Raw genomic sequence first — 23206 nt, 5'->3', positions numbered from 1 at the left:
ATATGCAGGGCTGACTTTACACTGAAGACTCAGATCATTATGGCCTATAAATTACTGTGGTTTGGAAACAAACCTTCTCTCCAGACGTGCTTTCAGTAGGACACATGTGAGACTGAGCATGCATTGCTGTTCCTCACTGCCTTATCAGTCACAGTAATTATATACAGAGATTAGGAAAATCCACAGACATTTTCCAGTATAAAAATTACCCCTGAAAATCTGGAGGAAGTTTTCCAATGGGTCATAAAAATTTTAAGGAACACGGATCACGATTTGGTCATAACTACCACTGTGCTCCTGTTATAGAGAGCAGTGTTACCCTGTGCTAAAACACTGCCTGGCTTGAATGTTGCTTTTAGCCGTTTCAGGGCACCCATTTGAACGTGTCTCCCATTTCACAATAAGGTACGCAGGGTGAGAATCGGGCCCTGAGATCCATGGCTCTTCAGAGCTCTTGATGATCTGTCCAAATTTGCTCTTTCTGGCTCCTTGAGCACCTCGTGTCCTTTAAAAGCCCGAGGGAAGGCTGCACGGGGCCACCACATGCTAAGACCACAACTTCCTTTGCAGAGGGCGGAGCTTAATCCCAAATGGAAGACACTTTTATCTAGTATTTGTCAGCAGATTTGCTGGAGTGAATTTATAATGCCCAATTATTTGATGATTTGGAATAAAAATTATCCATCCACTTCCTGAGCTGTGCAGACTCTGTCAGAATATTCAAGAGCACTTTGAATCTTTGTCATTTTTTGGTTCAAACGGCTTACTTCCCTGTGCTGTGTGACCAGCAAATCTGATGCGTGTGCAACTGGTGCAGAAGTCTGGCACTGCTGAAATCTGTTACTGCGGGCTCTCTGTCCGTGAGGAGCACTTGCCGTCACCACAGATGGCAAAAATGGACGCTCTGCCATGGCATGAACGGAAGGTCAGGCAGATGATGCTAAGCCTTCACACAGAAGGAAGACTTCCTGTTCTGGTTTTCCTGGAGGTTACCAGCGATGTATTTTGATCTTTCTTTAGAGGCACCTTGAAGTCAGTGATCCTCTGACCGCCACCCTTTTTGAAACTGCCTGTGGGTATTTGGGCCCAATTCAGATCTCACTATAAGTGAAGAGTAACTGCAGTGTGCTGATGGTTTTACACTGGGACAGAGTCACTATGAAGTGAGTGTGCAACATCAGAGGACAGTACAGGACCAAAGAGCCCAGGAACCGCCATGCATGGGACAATGCCTTGCTTGTTTTCTTGAGGATACAATTTCTCACTGGAGACTCAAAATTCATGTGTTAGGAACAACAGTTGATTTATTTTTAAAGTGGATTCTTCCATCAGATCATGAGATTATTACTAAAAATTAGTTGTAATATGAGGAAGCCTGTTTGTCCGATCACGCACACCTCTGTAAAGCTACGTACTGGTGCAGTGCTTTTTACCACTAACCTGCTGATTGCTTCATCTGCTTCTGTAACATTGCCACAAAAGACACCTCCCATGCAATTTTACTTGTGGCCTCACTGGATTGTGAAGAATATTCTTTTTTTAAAAGGATGCTTCTGAATCTTACTATGTATTTCATTGTTCTTCAGATCAGAAACCAAAGCACTTCCAACGCAAACAAAACCCTGCTGGTCTGTGCAGATCTTACTTGGCTATCATTTAGAAAAAGCAACTGTCCTTATCAGAAGATACTATTTTTCACCTTTGGTTTGTAAAGTGGAATTAGGCTTACAAAAAGAGACACTGTGCAGGCAGATTAAAAAAAACAACTCCCAACTTCACTACTATAATCAGATAATGAGATCTTTCAGATTAGAAAGGCAATACCGCTACGGGAGAAAAAGGCAGCTGATGGCATCCCTTACGTACGCTTTTTGAGACACGGGGCACTTAATTGCAGTCACCTGGCGCCTGTGCCCGCCAGCCCGCAGGGCCGCGGAGGTGTTGGCCTTGCTCGCGGCCGCGCCCTGCTGAGGCCGAGCGCTGCCCGCTGCCCGCAGCCCTTTGCCCGGGGAAGGGATCCCGCCCTGGGGGTCCGGACCACTTCTGCCCGTGCAACGCCTCGCGCTCGGTCGTGCGGGGGCGGCTGCCGGGCGGCGCCCCTTGCGGGGCGTGCTGGGGGGGGGCGGCCTCGCCGAGCCGGGGGCGGGGCGGCAGCGGCACGCGCACGCACGCGGGGAGCCGCAGCGAGCGGCGGCTGCTCCTTCCGTGAGGGAGCGCGAGCCGCGCCGCCGGGGCGCTGCGGCCATTTTTAGCGCGGCCGGCGGGGGCGGGAGAAGCCCCGCTGGGGCGGCGGCGGCCAGGCGGGGAGAGAAATACAGAAAAGAGATGGGCGGGCGGCACGGCGCCCCAGGGCGGGAGCGGGCGCGAGGCGGCACCTGGCGGGAAGCGCAGCCCGCGCGCCAGCCCGCCAAGGTGCCGCCGCCCGCCTCGCGCCTGCCGCCCGCCGGCTCCCGCGCGGCCGCGCTCCCTCAGGGGGTGGCAGTCACCGCTCCCGCCTTCCCGCCCCCCGCGAGGCGCGGGGCCGCCCCGCCCCGGCCCCTTCCCCTCACGCAAGGGCCGGGGCTCGCCCGCCCGCCCGCCCGCCGGCGGCGGCAGCAGCGGCAGCAGCAGCACTAGCAGCCCCGCCGCCGCCCCCCCTCCTCCGCCCCAGCCCACCCTCCCTCTCCTCCTTCCTCTTCCTCCGCCGACCCCACCCCTCGCCCCGGGCTGGCCCGGCCGCGGGCTGCCGCGCCGCCAGGGCTCCCCGCCGGCTTCCCCGGCCCCACGCGCCGCGCACACCTCCTCCTCCGCCCGCCCGTCCCTGCCCACCCCCGCCCTCCTCCTGCTGACGTCTGGCCCTGCCCGGCTGAAAACTCCGCGCCGCGGCGGATGCGGCGGCTCTCGGGAGCGCGGCGGCGGCAGCAGCAGCAGCAGCAGCGAAGATGGTGGCCGCTCCGTGCGCCCGGCGGCTGGCGCGGCGCTCCCGCTCGGCGCTGGTGGCGGCGCTCACCGTGCTGCTCCTGCAGACCCTCCTCGTCTGGAATTTCACCTCCCTCGACGCCGGCGAGGAGCAGCGCGGCGGCGCCGGCCGCGGGAAGCGAGACCGCGGCGGAGATCAGCGGGCGCACCCGCAGCGCCGCGGACCCGCCGCCCCGCACGGCAAGGCGATGGTATGCGGGGGGCGGGAGGGGCGGCGGTCGCGTCTCCCCGTGTTTCTCCGCGCTGCTGCCGAGGGGGCTGCCCGACGGGCGCGGGGGCCTGGGGGCGGGCGAGGCGCGGTGGCCCGGGGCTGCCGTGTCCCCTACGCCGCCGCGCAGGTGCCGCCCGGTCCCGCCGCGTGGGCTCCTGCCCCCGGCCAAGGGCAGAGGGGCCGCGGCTGCAGCGCCGGGGCCTCTCCGCTCCCCGCTGCTCCCGGCACTTGCCCGCCGCCGTGTCGGCATCGCAACTTCGCGGGGAGCCGCCTGCCCCGTGTGTCCCCCAGGGCTTATTTTACTGTTACTTTATTTTTTCCACCTGAGAACCGCACAGGCGCTATTCTTTATTGCACAGCTCGAACAGGCCCAGTAAGTGACAGGCAATGAAATCTAATGCAATCATTTTATTAAACGCTAAAAACTCAAGGATACTGAAACGGTGCCCTCTCCGTGCCTCTTACCAAATTCTTTTGCAAACTCCTCAGTTTTCATTTAAAAGGCTCAGGCCTGGAGCCGCAAGGGGTTGCAAAGCTGGCCCTGTTGCCGGTGGCATTTCTGAATTTTTGGATAGGTGCGTGAAAAATCAAACGAACGGCGTTCTTGATCAATTAATGCAAACCTCAGAAATACGCATTGGTGTGTACCGCCGGTATGTACAGTTCTTCAGCTCAAGAGTTGTAGTTTTAATTCAATTCTTTTAGGAGTAGGCTTGTGTTAAATGAGTGTTGCTGTTTAAAGTCGGCATGCATATTTCTGTCTGCTTCTGTATTTCTGTTTACATCTTGAAAGCAAGAGCAGGGGGCTCAGAGATGACTTGTCCTCATAAATGACTGTGGGTGTTTACTGGCCACAGAAGGGCTGCAGAGAACCATGCCCCAAGCACATGAGGGCTCTGACACTAACGTTTGGGACAACTTTTCTGAAAGGTACTTACGTACCCATTCAGTGTGTCCAGATCCCGCTGTGCTTTCTGTGTGTGAAAATCAAAATTCTTGCTTACTGAGTTCAGTTTTCCTCTCTACATGTACTCTTATCTTGGTACGTGCTGTGTACATCAATGTAACTGTTCAGGCTCTGCTGTTTCTCCTCAAGCACTCTGCCCTCTGCCTCTTTGTCTGTCTAGTCTTTTATTCTTTTGTCTTTCATTCTTCTCCAGCTTTTCTCCTTCATGGTCTCTCCAGCATGGGTTGTGGAAGGTCGGTGGGTGCTGGTACCCAGGCAGACAAGGGGGGCCGGGAGGGGGCAGGCTGCACCTGGGGCTCCAGCCCTGCTTCCCAGCTCACCAGGCTTTCTAGGAAATAAGCCTTTTTCTCTGGGCTCCGGGGCAGCTGTCAGAACGAGTAGTGTTAGCAATTGTCCTACAAACGTCCTGGCACCGCGTCTGGTTTGCACCCGGTGCGTCAGGACGAACACTGAGTTTGGGGCCGAGAGCTAATTGTTTCTGTGCTGGTGACATGCAGGTGTACAACATGATTATTTTGATGCTGGCAGTAATGAATCATGCCTTTGTGCGTACAGATTTGATCAAAGACCTAAAGATGGAGCACTGGGGTTCCAAATGGAAAACATGTTTTAAAATACATGCTGAGTGTACCTATTTTCCCTTCGCTATCTAAAAGGCTAGTATGGATCATGCTAGGCTGTCCTGCAATGTCTGACTTCAGTATTAGAAAAACGAACCAACAACGCTCCAGACAAGTGGCAGCGTGCTTGACAAAGTGCTTTGTCAAAAGATGATTTGGCAATGCTTCTTCAAGGTGACTTTATTGTACTTGTGGCTTTGCTTAACCTACACACAGGGAAGTGGCCACCATCCTTAAAATTACTTTGTCGGAATACAAAACCCTATGCTTAAGCATCCGCCTACTGATTAAAATGTGTGCTTGGTGGAAAAATGATAGGGAAATGGGATTTGTGCAGACTTCTGCCTTAACAACCTGACAGCTTGCTTAAATTGGTAGGTGAAGCTCACAGGCACTGCCGACATGCAAATGATGATTTATCCAACCCTACCAATGTTGCCCATCTCTGAGGCAAACCTAGTTTTGATTTCAGACTCGGTTCATGAGGAAAATATCTGGTTAATGGAATTACACAATATGGAATTGCTGTACAAGAAGAAGTTTTTTTTTTAATGTTTTATAATGCTTTGTTTCCACCTTACAAGGCAATTTATGTAATGCCCAAGCAAAGTTATTATCCAAGTTTTCCATGGTTTGTGTATTGTTTTGCAACAGTTGGGGAAGATTTTGGACACAGCACAGAAGATTGTGCTTCTCAAACCTATGTCTGAAAGTTGCCATGTACAGTGTTTTATTTACCTTGTTTTTATTTTGTCTCTGTGTACAAGACTGAAATGATTTTACTTTACTGAGCTGGGCCTAAGTTGTGTGAGGTTTTGGTAATTTGCGTCTGTGTGAAAAGAAGCATAATCCTTTGAACTAGGTGTTTAAGAGGTATTTAGATTTTTATTAAATGCTGTCAGATATGTGTAATAAGCAATTTCATTTGGAAAATGAAATAACAAGGTACCATAGCAAAAAACGTTGCCGCTGTACCTGTGCATAATTGAATACGAATTGCCAGCTTGGCAGGAAGAAGCAATTTTGAGTTGAGCTATTTTGCAACTGAAAATGCTTACTGTGCTGGGTCCCCTGGCCAGCTACATCTGGGGTTTGCATTACTCACAAGTAGTTTCCTGCAGTTGCTGGTTTAATTAAACCAGCTTATAGATATCTTTGAAGAAGTATGAACTGTATCGTTAGCAGCGACTTCAGTGGATACTTGCAACCATTTTTGCAGCTGCTCAGCACCCTTTGCACAAGTTTTATTCATTCAGCAAAACTCTAGTATCAAGAGCATGGAAGAATTAAGCTACCTTCCGAGAATGGGTTGATTTTTATGTAAGGGTCTTTATCTTTGAAAAGCATGCAACAGCTTTTTGTGAAAATACCAAAAGCATGCCGTTTAGTCTCAGGCTTTTTTAATGCAGCCTTTTAGTGATGTTGGAAGGGGCTTGTTGGTGGGTGTTGTGTGTTGGGAGCCCAAAGGGGAAAAGAAGGAATGCAAATCCCCATTTTTAGGGCAGCTGGTGATGAGAGGGATGTGACAGCAGAGCATCTGCTGTGGTCTGAGCTCACGTCCAGCACTGCACTGAGAGGCAGTTGTAGTGATGCGCTAACATTACCCAGCTGTGGCCCCAGCCTTGGAATTAGGCGTTGAAGGCTATGTCTGTGGGTATGTAATGCTCCTTCGTGCCTTGTGGCACTGCAGGGTTTTCATTACTGCCTGTCTTGCCATAGAGCAAAAATGCCAGTGCATTGTTACTGTGTCAGCTGAGTGAAATACAGCTCTTGCCTGCTGGTGTGGGATCAAAGCCTTTAGTCTGAAATTTTGTGTATTCAGTTTAAAGAAATGGCATTTTTCTTTCAGCATGAAGCTGTCAAAGGAACCAGGCATAACTGTCGATTGCTCAGAATGTTCAGAACTGTAAAATGAAGATAAACTGTTGTATATTTGGGGACACTGAGGATTATCTGTTTTAACTCCATGCAAAAGTTAAGCTGGGGAGGACAGTCCTGAGGATCACTAGTGCCCTTCCTTGTTTTCATTTCTGTAGTGGGAAATGTAGTATACTCTCCTGGGAACGTGGAGTGAGGTTGGGTCCGCTGCTTTTCCATGTGTTGGTCAGCTGAACGTGTTCAAGCAGGTTATATTTCTTCTTGCTTGTTCCTTCTTGTCCTTTTTCCTTCCTTGTCACCTCCTAGTGATGCATGCTGTGCTCCACCAGGTTAAAGGTGCAAGAATCCAAAAGTTATGATCTGTGCCTAAACTGTAACACCTGTTGATTACTGAAACTAGGGAAGGTGTCGGAGAAAACTAGGAGAGTCATACAGCAAAAAAACCCCCAGGAAACTTTACTCCACTTCCTCTAAAGTCCACCCATCAAATATTTCCCCCCCGCCTTTTCCAAATGCTTCTCCAAAGTAAGAACAGTGTGGAGTTCACTTTGCATATCAAGCAGAAGCTTGGTGCTTTTTCAGGTTTGGAAATAATTTTCTTTTGCAGTCTGTTTGCCCCTGTAATGTTGAGATTCTGCAGATGAATTCCCAGTGCTGTTTTGTCAGAAACAAATACACAACTCGGACTTACCGTCTGCTGAGCATCAGTGCGTTAGCTGTGTGGGAGGCATGTAAGTGAGTTTCTGCATGGCATGCAGGTTTCAGTATAGCACCTGCATTAAAGCATAGCTTTGTGCTGGCGTGGTAGCAAGGTGGCATCAAAGGAGAGACCTTCTGCTTTGGGCAAGGAACTGGGTGTTGTGGTTCAACCCCAGCTGGCAACTACGTACTGTGCAGCTGCTCACTCACTCCCCCCAGCCCCAGCAGGATGGGGAGGAGAATCAGGCAAATGGTAAAATGTGAGAGTTGAGATAAGAACAGTTTAATAATTGAAATAAAAAAAATTGTAATGAAAAGGAGAGAGAAGGAGGGAGGAGTAAAATCCAAAGAGAAAGGGGGGAAAAAAAAACCCAAGATAAGTGGTGCACAACACAGTTGCTCACGACCTGCTGACTGATGCCCAGCCAGTCTCCCAGCAGTGATCGGCCTCTGCCAGCCAACTCCCCCCAGCTTATATACTGAGCATGATGTTCTGTGGTATGGAATGTCCCTTTGGCTAGTTCAGGTCAGCTGTCCTGGCAGTGTCCTCACCCAGTTTCTTGTACCCCTTCAGCCTTCTTGCTGGTAGGGCCTAAAAAATTCTTAACTTAGTATAAATGGTACTTAGCAACAAGTAAAAACATTAGTGTGTTATGAGTATTCTCATACTAAACCCAAAACACATGGGTGTGCCAGCTACTGAGAAGAAAATTGACTCTGTCCCAGCTGAAATCAGGACAGATTCACTGTAGTCACTGGGAGTTTACTCTACCGTGTTGCACCTAAGCATAAAATAATCTGTTAAACTCTGGAAAACAAAACAAATTTCAAGAAAAAATAATTCACCCCTAATTTATACTTTTTGCTAGTATCAGTGAATGTATGGTTTCCATATGTGATGACACAACCAGATGGTACCTACTTAAACATCTTCCCCTCCAAGTAGCTTGTTGGTGTAGACATGTGGCCTTGGTAATTTCACCTCCGAACACAAGAAACGAGGGGAAAAAAGGTTTTCAGAAAAATTTCCAGACCTGAAAGGTGCAGTGGAGCTTAATGGGAACTAATAGTTCGTGTGTTCAACTTCAGCCCAGTGCGAATCAAGCTCTGGAAACTGGGTCCTCACTCGTTTTAGTACACCTGCTGGTCTCAGTCAAACAGCTTAGTTAAGGTACCTTAGGTCATGAAGAAAATTAATGGCATCAAGCTCATATGTGGCCAAAAATGATCTATTTGTTAGAGAATGGGTCCACAGTACTGATTTGACCATTAAGTACAGTTTTGCTTGTTAACAGAGGCTTAATCACATTGCGGTACAGCTTTAATAACAGTTGAGAAGGAGAATGGAGACAATTAATCATTTTGTAATGGGAAAGGGAGGAGACAATACATCTGCAGCTAGAAGCTGCATAACGATTTTTACGAAGTCTTAGCACTTAACAAGGCACATGTTAATAAAACAAACAAATCTTTTCAGTAACAGAGAACTAATGTATGCATTATTTAAGAAGAGTATTAGAACCAGATTAGATTGATGGACTTCTGCAGCAGTTACCTCGTTAAGCATCTTCTTAGTGGGGATGTGGGAAGGTATTATATGAAATGGATGTGTGTTAATTGGTTATGCCATCGGAAGTCTTTTTCAGGCCACTGGTGTATTTTTGTTGTGCTCTTTTTTTATTCTTTTAATGTATGATGGGATTTTGCAGATGTTCCCTTTGAAATAGAAGCATTTTCGGTTTTTAGTAAGAGAAGACCAGCTGTTGTACAGGAGACATACAAATCCCATTTACTTCTTGTCAGCTATTGCAAAATGGGTACTTTTTGTGTAAAAGGCCCGCATTACCTGCCACATCCCAGCTGTATTGAGAAATATTTTTCAAAATATTTTTTCACTTCAGCATTGAAAGTCCACGATATATCACACAGCATCTTATTAATGCTTAGTGAAGGGAGAGGGGTACAATGAAAGCACGAGGTGAACTTCATTTGTAGGAACAGTCCAATTATATAAGCTCAAGGATTATTTTAATCAAATACTTCCTGATTTTTCTTTACAGTGTTAAAATTGGGTCTGGCACTTCACTGGAGCTTTTACAGTGACTCTTTAAATGGGATACAATGTTCTGTATTTTTTGTTCAAATTTTGGCTGATGGGGTGTCTGATTTGAGCAGATGCAGGAGCATCCCTGCATGGATACTTGAGGGGTGCATCAGTGCTGGTGTGTGTGACTGCTTGTGTTAGTGCAGTTTATAAGGAGCAGCATTTTCAAGTGTTTGAGTCTAAAAATCAGAATTGGTCCCTCTTTATTTTTTTTATTTTTTAAGTAAAGGTAGGCCTTTGATGCTGTGCCACAGAGTATGTTTTGAACAGGGGAGTGCTCTGTGGGAGCAGGGAAATTCACAGTCCTGGTTGCCTTGTCCCATCAGTAACCTCATGACATTTGTAGCAAAGCATTTAAAGCCACACAGCTAAAAGCAACAGGTAGTTTTGGGGTTTTCAGTTATTGGCTGTCTAGACTAGCCCTCTTTTTTTTTTTTTTCTGATAATTGGGGGGTGTGTGTGTGATTTGGGTTTGGGTTTTTTTTTCTCTCCAGAGGAGCCAAGCCCTGGCAGGTTCCAACTTTTCCAACTTTATTTGTCCCTTTCAGTTTGGTGCTGCTGATTACAGCTGTCCCCTTTTGAGCACTTAAGCCCAGGCTGAATCTCACAAACACTGGGGTGCTAAATTCTGGCCGTCTGAGGCTTTCTAATGAATGGAGAGGGGTGAGTGCTTCTGGAAGGCAACACAGCTTGCTTGAGGTCTGAACCTCTGCAAAAGCCTGCTCCCCTGCGCCTGCAAGGGAGGGGTGCCGTGGTGGTGATGCTCAGATACCTGCCATGCCGTTGAAGGAATCCGTTCCTTCACATGCCGGGTCTGGTGTTTCTCTTCCCCAATATGCAAAGCATGCTTAATTAACTTTTCCCATCTTTCATGGAAGTGGTGTGGGTTTGAAGTAATCAGTCCTTGTGAAATAGTTTGAGATCTTCAGCAAAGACTGGGACCAGCTTATCAGCTGCCATGCGTTGGCATAGCTCCATTAAAGTCAGTACAGACCAGCTGAGGATTCTGGACCTGCAAATGTAATTATTGCTATAATAATAGTGTCAAACAAGTAATCATTATTTTTACTCTCTCTTTTCATTTCAAAATGAGAAAATGATTTCCTCTTGGATCAATCAAAGTAATTTAGGTTATGCACAATAATGGTCTACATGGAAATATAATTATTATTCATTTGTATAGCACCATCTGGGCACTAGAAGCTTTACAGACACATGTGAGGAAAGGTCCCTGCCTTGAAGAGCTTACAGGCTGAATAGCAAGTATAGCTACTAGCACCTAAAAAGAGCCAAGAAGAGCCAAGAGTGTAGCTTGTGCAGTGCTACTACCATCAGGGACCTGTTCAGCGCAGGACTTCCACAAACTCTTCTTCGGTGATTTCCACTCACCAGTCAGAATTTCTGTGATTGGCACTATACAGCCTAAGGATAGGATGAGTCAAAGAGTTGATTAGCATGGATGGATCAAGAAAGAAATCAACAAGAGGTTAGTATTGTAAATTGGCAACCCAGCTCTTTTCAGGCAAGTAAAGGAGATTTTTAGGTTTCACTTGGAAACAGAAAATGGTCTCGATGCCTTGTGGACCTGTGCCCGCTATGGAGTTACTCCCAAGCTGTACATCAGATTCAGGACCGAATGCTTTACGGAGTTTGAGTATGAGCTAGAAGTGAAGAGACCAGACTTTCTAATTGTGTGGATATAAAAACTGAGCAACATGTAGCATTGCTTAACCTTGTATATGGTGTAACCTTTCTGAGTTCATTCTTTTATGTGACGAACCAAAAAGGTCAGTGCAGGACGCTTAAATCACGTGACTTTTATTTTTAGAGATGATTAGAGGATTCCTCCAAGGGATGAATTATTTATAGCAAGTCTATAATTGGTTTCTTTTTTCTGTGGTAATGAAATTAAACTTCATGATAAATGAATATCAGTTTAGTAAAAAAAGATAGTTAAGAGATTTCACACTAGTGTGTGGTTGACGCTGAGGTCAGATCTTGAATGCTTCCCACGTGTATTTTGTTTCCAAGCTACTGCTCTATTGCTGTTCTGTTATATTATTAGAGTGTAAGTGGGATGCTTATTTAAAACAATTCTACAAAGCTGAATGACACTGCAAACTTTAGTTTAACTTGGATTTGGTTGAATGAGTCATGGACACTCATTTTTACTTCATACTGCAGCCTTTGCTTGCCCTGCAGATATACTTTCTTTTTTGGTTATGCTGGTGGAGTCTTGAGTATTTTTCTTAGAATTGATGTTATTTGCTGACTTTTCTTAACAGTGAGTTTTGAATTTCATGCTCTCTGAAATTCTGAGAGGTCTTTTGTTCTTAAAACTCAGCCTGTTTGTAGTTAGCTTTGTTCTTTGTAATTGCACTCTTTGATTTGGGAGGACATGTGGTTCCATTAGAATGTCATCTTTGAAAGAAAAAGTGATGGAGGTTGTGGCTGTACTGACTAAAGTGAAACCAGTTCCTTGAAACTATGTCCGGCCCATTGACCCTTACTTAAGATATGGACAGACAAACTTGAAAAATGATATCTCCATGAAAATTTTTGCTTCTTCAGAAACATACAACTGCATATCTGAGAGGCAGGTGGAGTCCTTGTGTCACATGTTATATCTGTAAACTTAATGAGGTGACAACTGGCCACCCTTGATGAAGAGCCCCACAGCTGCCAGTATTAGTTATCTTTTTAACTGAGGAACTTTTTCCTCAATCTGGCAGCATACCTGGAGCTGTACCTAGCTAAATGGCCATTTGCTAATTATGAAAATTTAAACTGGACTTCTGCGTAGAAATGAGTGTTACCAGACATCTGGATTGGGGTCATCTTGAACAAGCATGTGAAGAAAAAATTACCTACTATCAAGCTAATGTTACCTGGTAGGAAAAAATACTCTGATGAAATATAGCAACTTGTTGCCTGCAGAGGTCCACATTTGGGTAGCTGGGGATAAATCTAGGCACCTAATTATACTGACTTAGATGCTTACAGGATAGCTTATGCCCTTAAAACTTTCTGTGGATGACTGACACATGTTTAAATATGTAAAAACGGATTCAGTTGGCTACCTTAAGGTGTCTAAGTTCAGTGACTTGGCCTACAGTGTGTAAAAACCAAGCAAACAAGCAGAAGAGGAATAAATGTAGTAAACAAAGCTGTTAGTGTGTGTATACCAGGAGAATAATAATAATACTTTGCACAGCTACTGTGCCTCAAATTGCATATGCTTTGGCATTCACTTGAATTGAGTTTAGTCACTCAGTTGCATAAATAGAAACTTGGAGGTGCCGTCTGCTAGCAGCATACATGGAGCGGTACCTCAGCAATGAACGAGCTTTTTGGCAGTCTTACAAGAAAAGATGTGCAAGTCTTCAGCGCAATATTTTGATAAGTCATTGGTGCTAATTAAAATAATAATTACGGTGATAATTATAACTGTAGTTGGCTCTGACAGAGCTGCTGACTGGGTAGGGGGTGGCAGGAGGAGGATTATGAAATATTCGCATAAAACCATCCAAATACTGTTCTCTTAGCTATGTGCACACGGATGAGGACGTCCGTGTCTGTATTTCTGGCATGTCATGTGCCAGTACATGGCAGCGCCCATGCGCTGCGTGGCTCCCCATACGAAAGAGCCGGAGATTCCCGCACAGTCTGCCTTACAGGCTGATTGTCATCCCTGTGTTCGTGTCTCTAATAACAGAGATATGATGAAAATAGGTGATAGTGTTTTACAGTGGTAAAGTGGTGTAATAAGCTCGTGGCTGTCTGGCTTTCTGTAGTTAGCACTGTGGCGTTTGCTGTGTCTGCGACTTCATGGCAAGACTGTGTCATCTTGTTCCAAAAGCCTGGGTCAGGCCCTGATAACACTGAAACCAAAGGAAGGTTTCCATTAGCAGGTAGCGCTCTAGCTGTGATGACACTTCCCTGAGCCTTTCTAATCTAATTCGGTATTAAACATTTACACTAGCAGGGCTGCCACTGCATGACCTCCTGTGCTAAGTGACTGTAAGTGATTAATGACTGTTTATTAGAAAAAGATGGTCTCAAACTTGCTCATTTTCCAGACAGCGTAAACAGTGATTTCCCCTTCTCACCCCCAAGCCCCAGTTACAGACTGTGGTATTTTTCTGTCTGGTTTCTTTTGAAGTAGACTTTTCTCACCCCGGGATATCTAAGAAAAGCAACCACCACTGGCCATGGCCTGCCCCCCAGTGTGAAGCTGCAGTGGGAATCTGGAGTGTGAGTTTTGGGATGATTGTTCCCTCTGCTTTGGGCTTCAGCAAAATGCCCTGTGAAATGGGCAGGAGAGTTCAGGTGTTACATTGCAGGAGAATCTTCTGTATGGGGTAGAACAGAAAGTTAGAGGGCGGTTGTAAAGCTCTGTGGGGCCTCTGGGAGCACAACCAGTTTAAAAACTGGATAAATCTAAATGCATTTATTGCAATTTCAGAGCACAGAAACTTTCCAGAAGTGAATCTCATGAGTGCTCATTTTGAGTTGTAGTTGATGCAGAGAAAGAACAAGATTTATTTGGGGTTTTGGGTAGGTTCACGTAGCCCAGGACTTTGGTTCTGCAGTTGCTGTGGGATCCAGATGCACATATTCCACAGAGCAGAATTTGACCCAAAGGTATTTTATGTGAAAGATAGGTTATAGGTTTTTTTGCCTTTATACAACCAAATATATGAGTAAAAAGTGCTTTGCTAGAGTTCAGACAAGTTTGACACAATTATTTAAGGTGGTTTGGGTTTTGTCCATTTTAATACCATCGCCAGTCTGTCAGACTGAACAACAATCTCATGCTGTCAGAATGTTATGAATAGAATATTTTATTCTGTAGTTTAAGTCCTTTAGGGGGTTTTCACTTTCTAGTTGTGGTGGTGTAAATTTGCAATAATTCTCATATGAAGAACCCGTGAATGAACGTTAATTGCAGAGGAAAATAAGGGTCTCCCAGCTCAAATGGTTCTTCAGGGTCTCTGTATCTGGACAATGTGGACACCTCCACAACTGATGGAGCATTGTGTTGCTTTTGAAGTGTCATTTTGAATTTGTAATGAGCATTCAACAGTCATGTAGTACGTTCTAGATGCTTTCTGTTTCAGGAGCGTGTGTCACTTGGAAGGGGTAAGTGAAGGGAAGCCCTTGAATTTCATACTGTTCTGGATTCAACATCAGGGTTATGTTTCCAGATCAGTTACCAGACGTAGCCAGGCTTTGATCTGGAGTCTGTCACCTCAACAAACCTCTTCAGTGCTTTAAAGCCTTTGGTAGTCGATGAGCAAGGTGATATTTGTTTTGCTTGTTAGTAAATGTTTTATTTTGTTGTTAGTTTTAACATAGTCTTGTATATTAACTTCTTCCTCCTTGAACAACTCACTCCTGTTTCTGGTTATCTCAGTACCTGCAGGGGCTGCTTCAAGCTCTGGTTTGAAGTCACCGGGGCTTATGGTGTTGACTTCAGTAGCTCGACTGGGACTGTGTTGGCAGCACACCTGCTTAAGAGGTGGATTAATGTAATTGGAGAGGAAAATAATTGAGATCTCTGTTAGACACTTGGTAAATAGTAACTCTGTTATGGTACGTTGTTTCTACTTTGAATAAATTGGTGTGGTTTTGTTTTCCTCGCTGTCTTTGATAAGCTTGTTTTCTTCCTAACTGTAGTTGTCCAGTTTGAAAGACTGTTTCCTATTTGCTTAAAATAAACACTTCTGCAGCCTTTGCCTGTTTTGCACTGCCTGCAGACAGCAAAATGTAACCTCAAATGTTTAAATCTGTTGCTATGGTTAGGATGGTAGATTCCGTAGCAATGTAGAGGTGCTACAGGAGTCTGAATCATCTCTGTAGTAGAGAGTTGATGGTTTGGTGGTTTTTGGTTCCCTTCCCCACCCTCCCAGTTTACTAGGGTTAAATGTACTCAGGGCTCTATTTTTGCAGTTCTTAAGTGAACAGAGGCAGGCATGCATGCATACCTGTATTCCATGGTGGTCAAATATTTGTGAATCTCAGTGCCAATTAAAGTGAGCAAGAGTTGCCCATTTGGGTGATTTGGCCAGGATTTTCCAGACTGCCTCTTCCCTTGACATATTTTGCTTTGCAGTATCCAATTTAAATGAGCCTAGGACTTGGCAAGGCAACACTTTCTCAATTTTATGCTCTTCTACTAGCCAGTCACTTTTGAAAATCTTCACATTTAATGTTAGTTCAGACCTTGATCATGATCCTGTGTGTGAGGGACTAGGTACAGGACTAATTTTGAAACACTTTTGCCAACTATTTAGTTGTAGTAGTAGTATCTTTTTCAGTGTACTCACATGTTTGCTATAGGATGAAGACAAGTTATGCCAGGGGAAGTTTAGACTGGGTATTAGGAAAAATTTCTTCGTGGAAGGAGTGGTCAAACATTGGAACAGGCTGCCCAGGGAGTTGGTGGAATCACCGTCTCTGGATGTGTTTAAAAAACACACAGATGCGGTGCGTAGGGACATGGTTTAGTGATGACTTGGCAGTCCTGGGTTAATGATTGGACTTGATCTCAAAGGTCTTTTCCAACCTATATGGTTCTATAATTCTTCAGAGCTACCAAGTATCTCCACTAGGAGCTGGAGCGCAGACTCAAGTGTAAAATGAGGCAAGAATAGTCTCATGAATATGTTTATGTTAGGGTTTTTTGTGTCACTCTTTTATATTCATTTAAGTTTTTAAACTGAAAAGGGTCTTCAAATAAAGGTTGTTCTGTTGTCCTAAAGTGTTCTATGATACTAAAAGAAAAAGTATTTAATAGCAACACTTCTTTAGGTGGGTTTTATAAATATTGGTTCTCTAAAACTGGTGTAAATCTGATATGGTTATTTTTGTTAAGCAGTAACTTAAAACCAAAATAAGCTATGACGTTCTTTTAACTCTTCATTCCTGTTCTGTGTTCTGAATGGAGATTACCCATTACAGGAGAGATTAATGGGGCTGGACAGGTACAGCTTGAGTTCCTGCATGTTTCTGTTGGCAGTGGTGGAATTATTTAACAATCGCTGCTTATTTTTAGTATTTTTAGGAGTGTTGAAACTTGTAATTCTTTTTTTTTTTTTTTTTTCTCAAAGGCCCTTAGTATTCTGCTGGCCTTGTTGGGTCTCTTTCTAAATTGAGCAATGTTCATGATTTCATCCCATTCTGAATTACTAAAGATGCTCATGCAGGAGGACTGCAGTCATGAGTTTTGCATTACGTTTGATGCATGAAAATACTGTGTTGATGGAAGGTGCATTAAATTCCATCTGTGTTGCATTCTGCTTTACCTCTGATACTATCAGTCAGCTTTTAAAGGTCATATGCTTCAGTAAGTGTTTATTGGTGGGCTGCTTTGTGCCAGATTTGAAAGGAATGTAAAATGCCTGCTTTGTATTCAAGTGGGTTACCTGTGTTAGAATTTAATTTAAATGTATTGATCCCTACTTAAGGAGATACCCAAATTACTCTTACATGGTGGTCTGCCTGGGGATCAGCCAGCACTAGGTTAAACTGCGAACATCTTTGTTGAAGGTCTGTTGTATTCTGATCAGCTTCTACGGTGTGTCAGTTTTAACAGTGTTTTTAATGGTTGGATTGATGATCTTAAGGGTCTTTTCCAATCTAAATGATTCTATAAGTCTAACTTGGATGAAAAAATAAAACAAAACCGCAGGGTCTAGAAGAAAGGTGCTGTGTCTGAGGCTATGTGGCAGCAACTGGATGTGAATTCAACTCCCAGCTTTACAGGATGCTGCTTGTGTGGCCTTCTTGTGGAGGAGGAAAATACAGGGCTGGCTGTCTCTGCTTCTCGTTAGTCAAACAGAAGGACCAAGTCAGTGGATAGCAGACCTTGCTTGTGTGTACTGCTTCCTGACAGACTACAAACACATGTACTGAAGCTGCACTGGGAGGCCACGTTTGCCAAATATCCTTGTCTGATTATTTTTCTTTTTGGAAAAGTGACTCTCCTGGATAGACTAGTCAACCAATGGAATTTTTGAGGTTTTTAAGGGCATTCATAACCTGAGAAGTGTCTCACTGGGGAATACAGAAAGGAAGGTGTATTTGAAGAAAGGCAGATGATGTTTTTTTTCTACAGTATCTGTTGGTCATTACTGTGACTAAGGACACTGCATAGAAGTAAATCACTGTGACTAATTCTTACTCCAATACCAGTGCAGAAAGCAGCTGTTTTACACAGCTTATGTGTGTTAGGCACATGCAGGTCTCCCAGAAACCGGCAAGTTCTTATCTTTATTTCAGTTTCAGAGTCTTGAATTTGTTTGAGAAAAAAAAGAAACAACCTGGCTGTTGACAAAACTGTTGCTAGCCCTTAACCTATCCAGGTGGGTTGTGTAGCATCTTTCCTGCCATAAGCGAAGAGTCCCTCTTGCTTCAGCTGTCTGATAGACTCTGGTTTGGTGGGATGGATGGTCCAGGGCGGGACAGTGTGGTAAACGTGCCAGTTAGCTTTTGTTACTAGTTGTAACAAAACTAGGGTTTTGTTACAACAAAGCAAAGTTGGGGTTGTGCCTGGCTTGCCTTGCAGCAGCTGTTTCTGTTTCAGAGCAGTTGGTGGGAGGGAACCCATTTTATCTTCTTTCTGCTACAGCTGTAATCAGGATAATTTTTCTGTGAGCTGCACACATCTGTGACCTAAAACCTGTGCTCAGCCTGGAGGTAGTCAATGGAAGGTGACGTTTCCCACAGCCTGGTGTTCACTTGCCATTAGTGGAAGCTTGTGCTGCTTCACTCTTGCACATTTTATTTGTAAGAAATCAATCCTGATGGTTATGAAGTCCTTTGGTTTGCACATCAACATAAATATGAGTATCTTCTGAATATACCTAATGTACTGCAAGCCTAATATTTCTAGTAGGATTACCGATCTCCTGAAGTATTCCTTTTGTGTGTGTGTGTGAAGGGGAAAAAAACCCAACAAACATATCCAAAATACTTCAACCATTCCAGCTGCTGAATTGTGAGCACTAAGTCCTTGAGAAGAAGCTTTTCTATTATCCCTAATGCTCTGAAGCTAGCTGAATAAACAAAATGAACACAGATGTTTCCTCGCTGGTGATATGGTTCATAAGACTATACCACTAAAGGCATTACTCAGCTGCAACTTGAACTTGTGTGCAGAAATCTGTTGACCAAACAATTCAGCCTTACTCAAGAAAACTTCCTGCAAAGTTGAATAGGCTTGCTGAGTAACACTTTTTGTGTTGGCAGTTTATTAACCACTTAAACACTTCTGGGTAATTCATTAAATTAGTCAAAAAGCTGTTTTCTTACCACATGGAGATGCTGCGAGGAGACTGTGATGTGCTGCTGAGGTTGTGCCCTGTTCCTGGAGGAATGGGCTGAACCGCGTGGAACAGGCATTTGCCTGCGGTTCTGGGGAGCTGCTATTGGCTCATACTCGAGTGGAAACAGAATCAAAATCCGTACTGTACAGAAGCCCTTTACGGGCGTTTTAATTCTGGCTAAACTGTGTTTACACCAATTTTAACAATTTGGTAAGAGAATTCTTCACATAATGAAAGAGGAACAACTACGAATTGGTTGCAGTCTGTATTTAGTAAAAAAGCAACCCTTTGCTGTTACACTGCTCAGGCTTTTTTAACTCTTTCTTTTTCCAATTATTTTCCTTCTTAGGGCAATTTTTTTCAAGATTCAGATATAAAGGTTTATAGAACAGAGTTTGATGTAGGTAGAGGGGGGAAACCAGTAACAATGTCCAGTTCTTCAGTGACCCTGAGCCACAGTGGTGGAGTCTGCCCTGGGAGCAGAATGTGATTCCAAGGTGACCTGATCTTAGACAGCTTTCACAGCTTGCCTATAGGCGAGGTCACAGTTTGAACTGTGGAGTAGCTCTGCCTTAAGGCATTAAGGCAAACTTGAGAAATCTGAGCACTTACACCCTGCTTGTCGTTACAGGATCTGCTATTGTGTTTAAAAACATAATCATAAAAAAGAAAGAGTGCGTTCTTGGTGCCTGTGTCTGAAGACCTGTAGTAATTATTTCAGACTATGTATTTCAGGGATTTTAGAGGTATCAGTTGCTATTGGAAGGAAGATAACTTTAGTCATCTAGCTCATGAATTGTTAGAAACAACCTGTATGGGATGATACTGTCTCAGAGCTGCTGATTTCTGTTACTACTCTATAAACTCCTGCTTCTTCTTGGTACCTCTCTTGGTTGTGGCTCTTATCCCCAGCTCCCTTTTCATTGAAAACTTACTTTATTCCCCCATCAGACTGAGCTGGCTGTCGCTGCTGTTTCTGTTAGCCCAAGGCAGTGACACATGAAAGCATTCAGCTGCGTGTTCAGTTGCTGCACGGTGGCATGGCTGCTTCCCAGGGCCCACATGTGTGACCGATTGTACGAGGCTGTCCAGCGCTTTGCCAGAGTTGTATCAAAAATGCTGGAGGCTTGAACTTAAGTCACCCCTCATCCCACACAACATGTCTGATTCACCTGCAGCACAACTCATCACTGGTGCAGAGATGAACTTTCTGTTTGGCTTCCCCCTCCGTGCACCATGGAAACTTGCTTTCATGTCTATGTGGTCCCTCTCTGCTGGCACCTTTTTTCTTTCTGAAGATTAGATTTTCCTGCTTTCCCTTTCATTTTTTATTCTCACTGATGTACATCACTACTGTTCCTCCGTCCCTTTTCTCAACAAAGAATACTTCTTGTTTCTAAGCATTCAAGTAACACAGTTTTGTTACCTTTTTGCAGAGGTAGACCAACTTTGATCAACAGCAAAAGCAAATGCTTGTAGAAATTCACATTGTGCACTTCTCATGTGCTCTGTAGAGTGTCTTTGTAGCTGGTACTTAGCATATTGCCTCTGGAAGCACATTTCTGGCATGTAGCTTTTATTTATGCAGCCTTTGCACACGCTTCACGTTTGATATGAACCCACAGTCCTTTTAGATATTGAATAATATAAATAAAAATTTAGCAACGTGGGAGAGTGATGGCAAAATAAGTGAAGGTGTGAGTTTAAACCTTGGTAGTTTACATGATACTAAGTCCCTGTGTGGACATTGATTCCACGTGTAGGGTGCTTGCTGCTCTGTGAGTTTGCTTGATCCACTCCCAAAGCTGGTGAAGTCCAGCAGATAGGTGCTTGTACCATGGTTGGAAGCCACCACATAGGAAGCAGATGAGGATTAGTTACTCTGGGCTATTGACCCATGTCCTGAGTATATGACTTGTTCCAAAATGTCAGTATTTTTGGCCATTTATTCTTTATATAAATAAAGCAAAGAACAATTGAAATAAGTGTTTATTTTCAAACAAGTTGCTGTTTTTAAGCATGATCTTTGAGAGTAATTTTAAACTAGTATTTACAGTAAGTTATGTTATCCATGATAATGTTGTGTGTCTTACTTTAAGTTTAAAAATAAGTCATTTTTCTATCTCTATCAAATGTGTTGCTGTAGTTTCCTCTTTGGATGACAGCTGGAGGGGTCAGAGGTGATAGGAACCAACACAAACTGGTACTGGAAGACACTTTATAGCTTATGTTGTGTTAACTTGAGGTTATTTTGCTAGCTGCATCTGTGTTGCAGTCTTTGCTTACTTTGGCTGGTTTGTAATGTCTGACTCCGTTTGCATCCCATTTTGCATCGATGGCATTTTTCCTCCATGGCTGACACTTATTTCTGTGCAGAAAGTCAGTGAAATCCTGTGTCAAACTTATTCAAAAGTCCTCATCAAACCACGTTTTGGTGTAAAAGGAATTTGTCATGGCTTTCCACTCCAAGGTGAGTTTTTATCCTGAAGTAGAAAGTACACTGGAAAGTCTGCTCTGAAGTCAATGTAAACAGAATTAGAAATGTGAATAAATAGGGGACACATTTTTTCAGTCAGAAAAATCAGGTTTGATAATAATGGTGGCTGGAGGAAAACGTATTGAAGTGGCAATTACTGAAGTCTTGGGGTCCTAAGCAATCTACTTTAGGAAGCTGCTGCTGAGTTTGTATTCTTTTACTCAGTTGTATTCTTTTACTCAATCTGAAGGGCAGCTGAGAAGGGATGAGCATGCTTCTGGGTCTGTGAAAACTCCAAGGTGAACTTTCTGAAGAAGCAGGATAAAACATGAACTTACTTTGCCCCATCCCCTTTCTCCTCCGTTTCCCTGGAAGTTCCTCCTTTCACATGTGTGTTTTTGTTATGATAACCAGCTGCTTTATGGGAGCATCTTTCTGTGTTGCTTTTCAATACTAGTTGTAGGAAAAGTTGGTAGTTGCTCGTATGGATGTTAAAAGAGCCAATGGCAACAGGGTATAGCACACTTCTTACATTTTGTGAATAGTTCTGAAGTAAATTTCAGCTTTGGGTGGGTGTGCATCTTCTCAAAGAGCACTGTGGTTTGTGTCCCACGAGGGTGGCATGATATGGTATGGTATAATGGGAAAATTCCGAACAGTATTTGAAGTAGCGTATACATTATTAACAGTAAAAGAAATTAAAAGTAGAAGCAATTTCTTAGGAAGATGGTTAATGTTGAGATCTCTTAAATGAAGACTAGAGAGTCTCTAGGGTAACTAGAATTTAGTACAGGTATCACAGGGTAATGTTCTGTGGCCTCTGCCATGCTGGCCTTAGCGGGACATGTCTGCATGTGGTGTTCTGGAAGGTCAAAGGAGAGGTGGGGGTAGTGGAGCCCAGGCTTTAGGTGAAGTACTGTCCTTGGACACATCTGTGTGTGATTCATCCACATCACTGTACGGGAGCTTTAGCTGGTGCTAATGTCTTTGTTAGCTAGCCTCAAGGACACCATGCTACTTGATATCTCTAGTTTCTACCTTTCCAATATCACTTTGAGTTAAATTAGAATGAGAATTTCCACTATTCTTATATGTCGTGTCCAGTGTGAATTTTCAACTCCTTTGAAGCTGGTGGAAAAATTCCCAATTACTTTAGAGGAGTTAAGATTTCACCTTAAGGCTTGTTTGCTCCAGCTTTTGTCCTCAGAGTTATAAACTCCTGGCACAGCTGTCAGACCTGAAATACTGCGTAGTGATTGGTAGTGGCTGACTGTCATCAGAGTCGCTTGGAGCATTTCACCAATTTGACATTTGTTTTCTAAGCTCAGGTTGATGTTTCCTGTAACATTTCTTAATCAAAATCAAATTCAGTTTTGATTCACATTGCCAAAGAGGCATTACAAAATCTGCCCTTATCTAAAGCAGTGTGCCATGACGTGACATTTATATGATGGCAGATGCTTGGACACCCTGAGCTAGTGTTTAGGGTTCTTTTGCCAATGCAAAGCATTTATGGATTTTTCTCCCTGCATATCAAATGCACTTGTCCCAAATATAGCATAAGCAAATACATCTAGAATAAATGTTTTTCCCTATGGTCCATTTATTGACAAACCAGCCAGCCTTACTGAAATATGCATATGTATATGTGTATGCAATATGTGTTTATACATGCACATTGCCCATGGCCTGTTCAGAATCCTGGGGGAGGAGATTGCTTTCAACGTGAACGTCAGAGATCAAAGGGTATCTGTTTTTAACTCCCTGAAAGGCAGTAGGATGTCAGCCCATCCCAGTTACTGTATAAAAGGATTGATGGAGGACTTTCATGCTGAATGAATCAGCTTTAGACTCTCAGTGAATATTGTATTTCGTTGCATAGAGGAAGACAAGGACATTACATCTGTGGGGAGCGAATCTTGAGGAAAAAGAACTTCAACAGATAACAAGGTGAAATTTGTATT

General features: G+C 44.1%; 1 protein-coding gene across 3 annotated transcripts in view; it reads left to right on the top strand.

Moving 5' to 3' along the window:
* The first annotated feature begins 2812 nt into the window (after positions 1-2812).
* Positions 2813-23206, top strand: part of XYLT1 (xylosyltransferase 1) — a 202517-nt gene continuing 182123 nt past the window's right edge. The window contains exon 1 of one of the 3 annotated variants that reach the window (XM_055708619.1): positions 2813-3149. In XM_055708619.1, the coding sequence (XP_055564594.1) occupies positions 2922-3149 (228 nt within the window). In that variant the 5' untranslated portion in view covers positions 2813-2921. The remainder of the gene's footprint in view (positions 3150-23206) is intronic. The other 2 variants (XM_055708618.1, XM_055708620.1) reach the window with 2 other exon arrangements.

The sequence above is a fragment of the Falco cherrug genome, chromosome 4, assembly GCF_023634085.1.
Source record: "Falco cherrug isolate bFalChe1 chromosome 4, bFalChe1.pri, whole genome shotgun sequence".
Taxonomy (NCBI): domain Eukaryota; kingdom Metazoa; phylum Chordata; class Aves; order Falconiformes; family Falconidae; genus Falco; species Falco cherrug.
The sequence above is the reverse complement of the archived record's forward strand: the minus strand, read 5'-3'. Positions and strand labels throughout refer to the sequence as shown.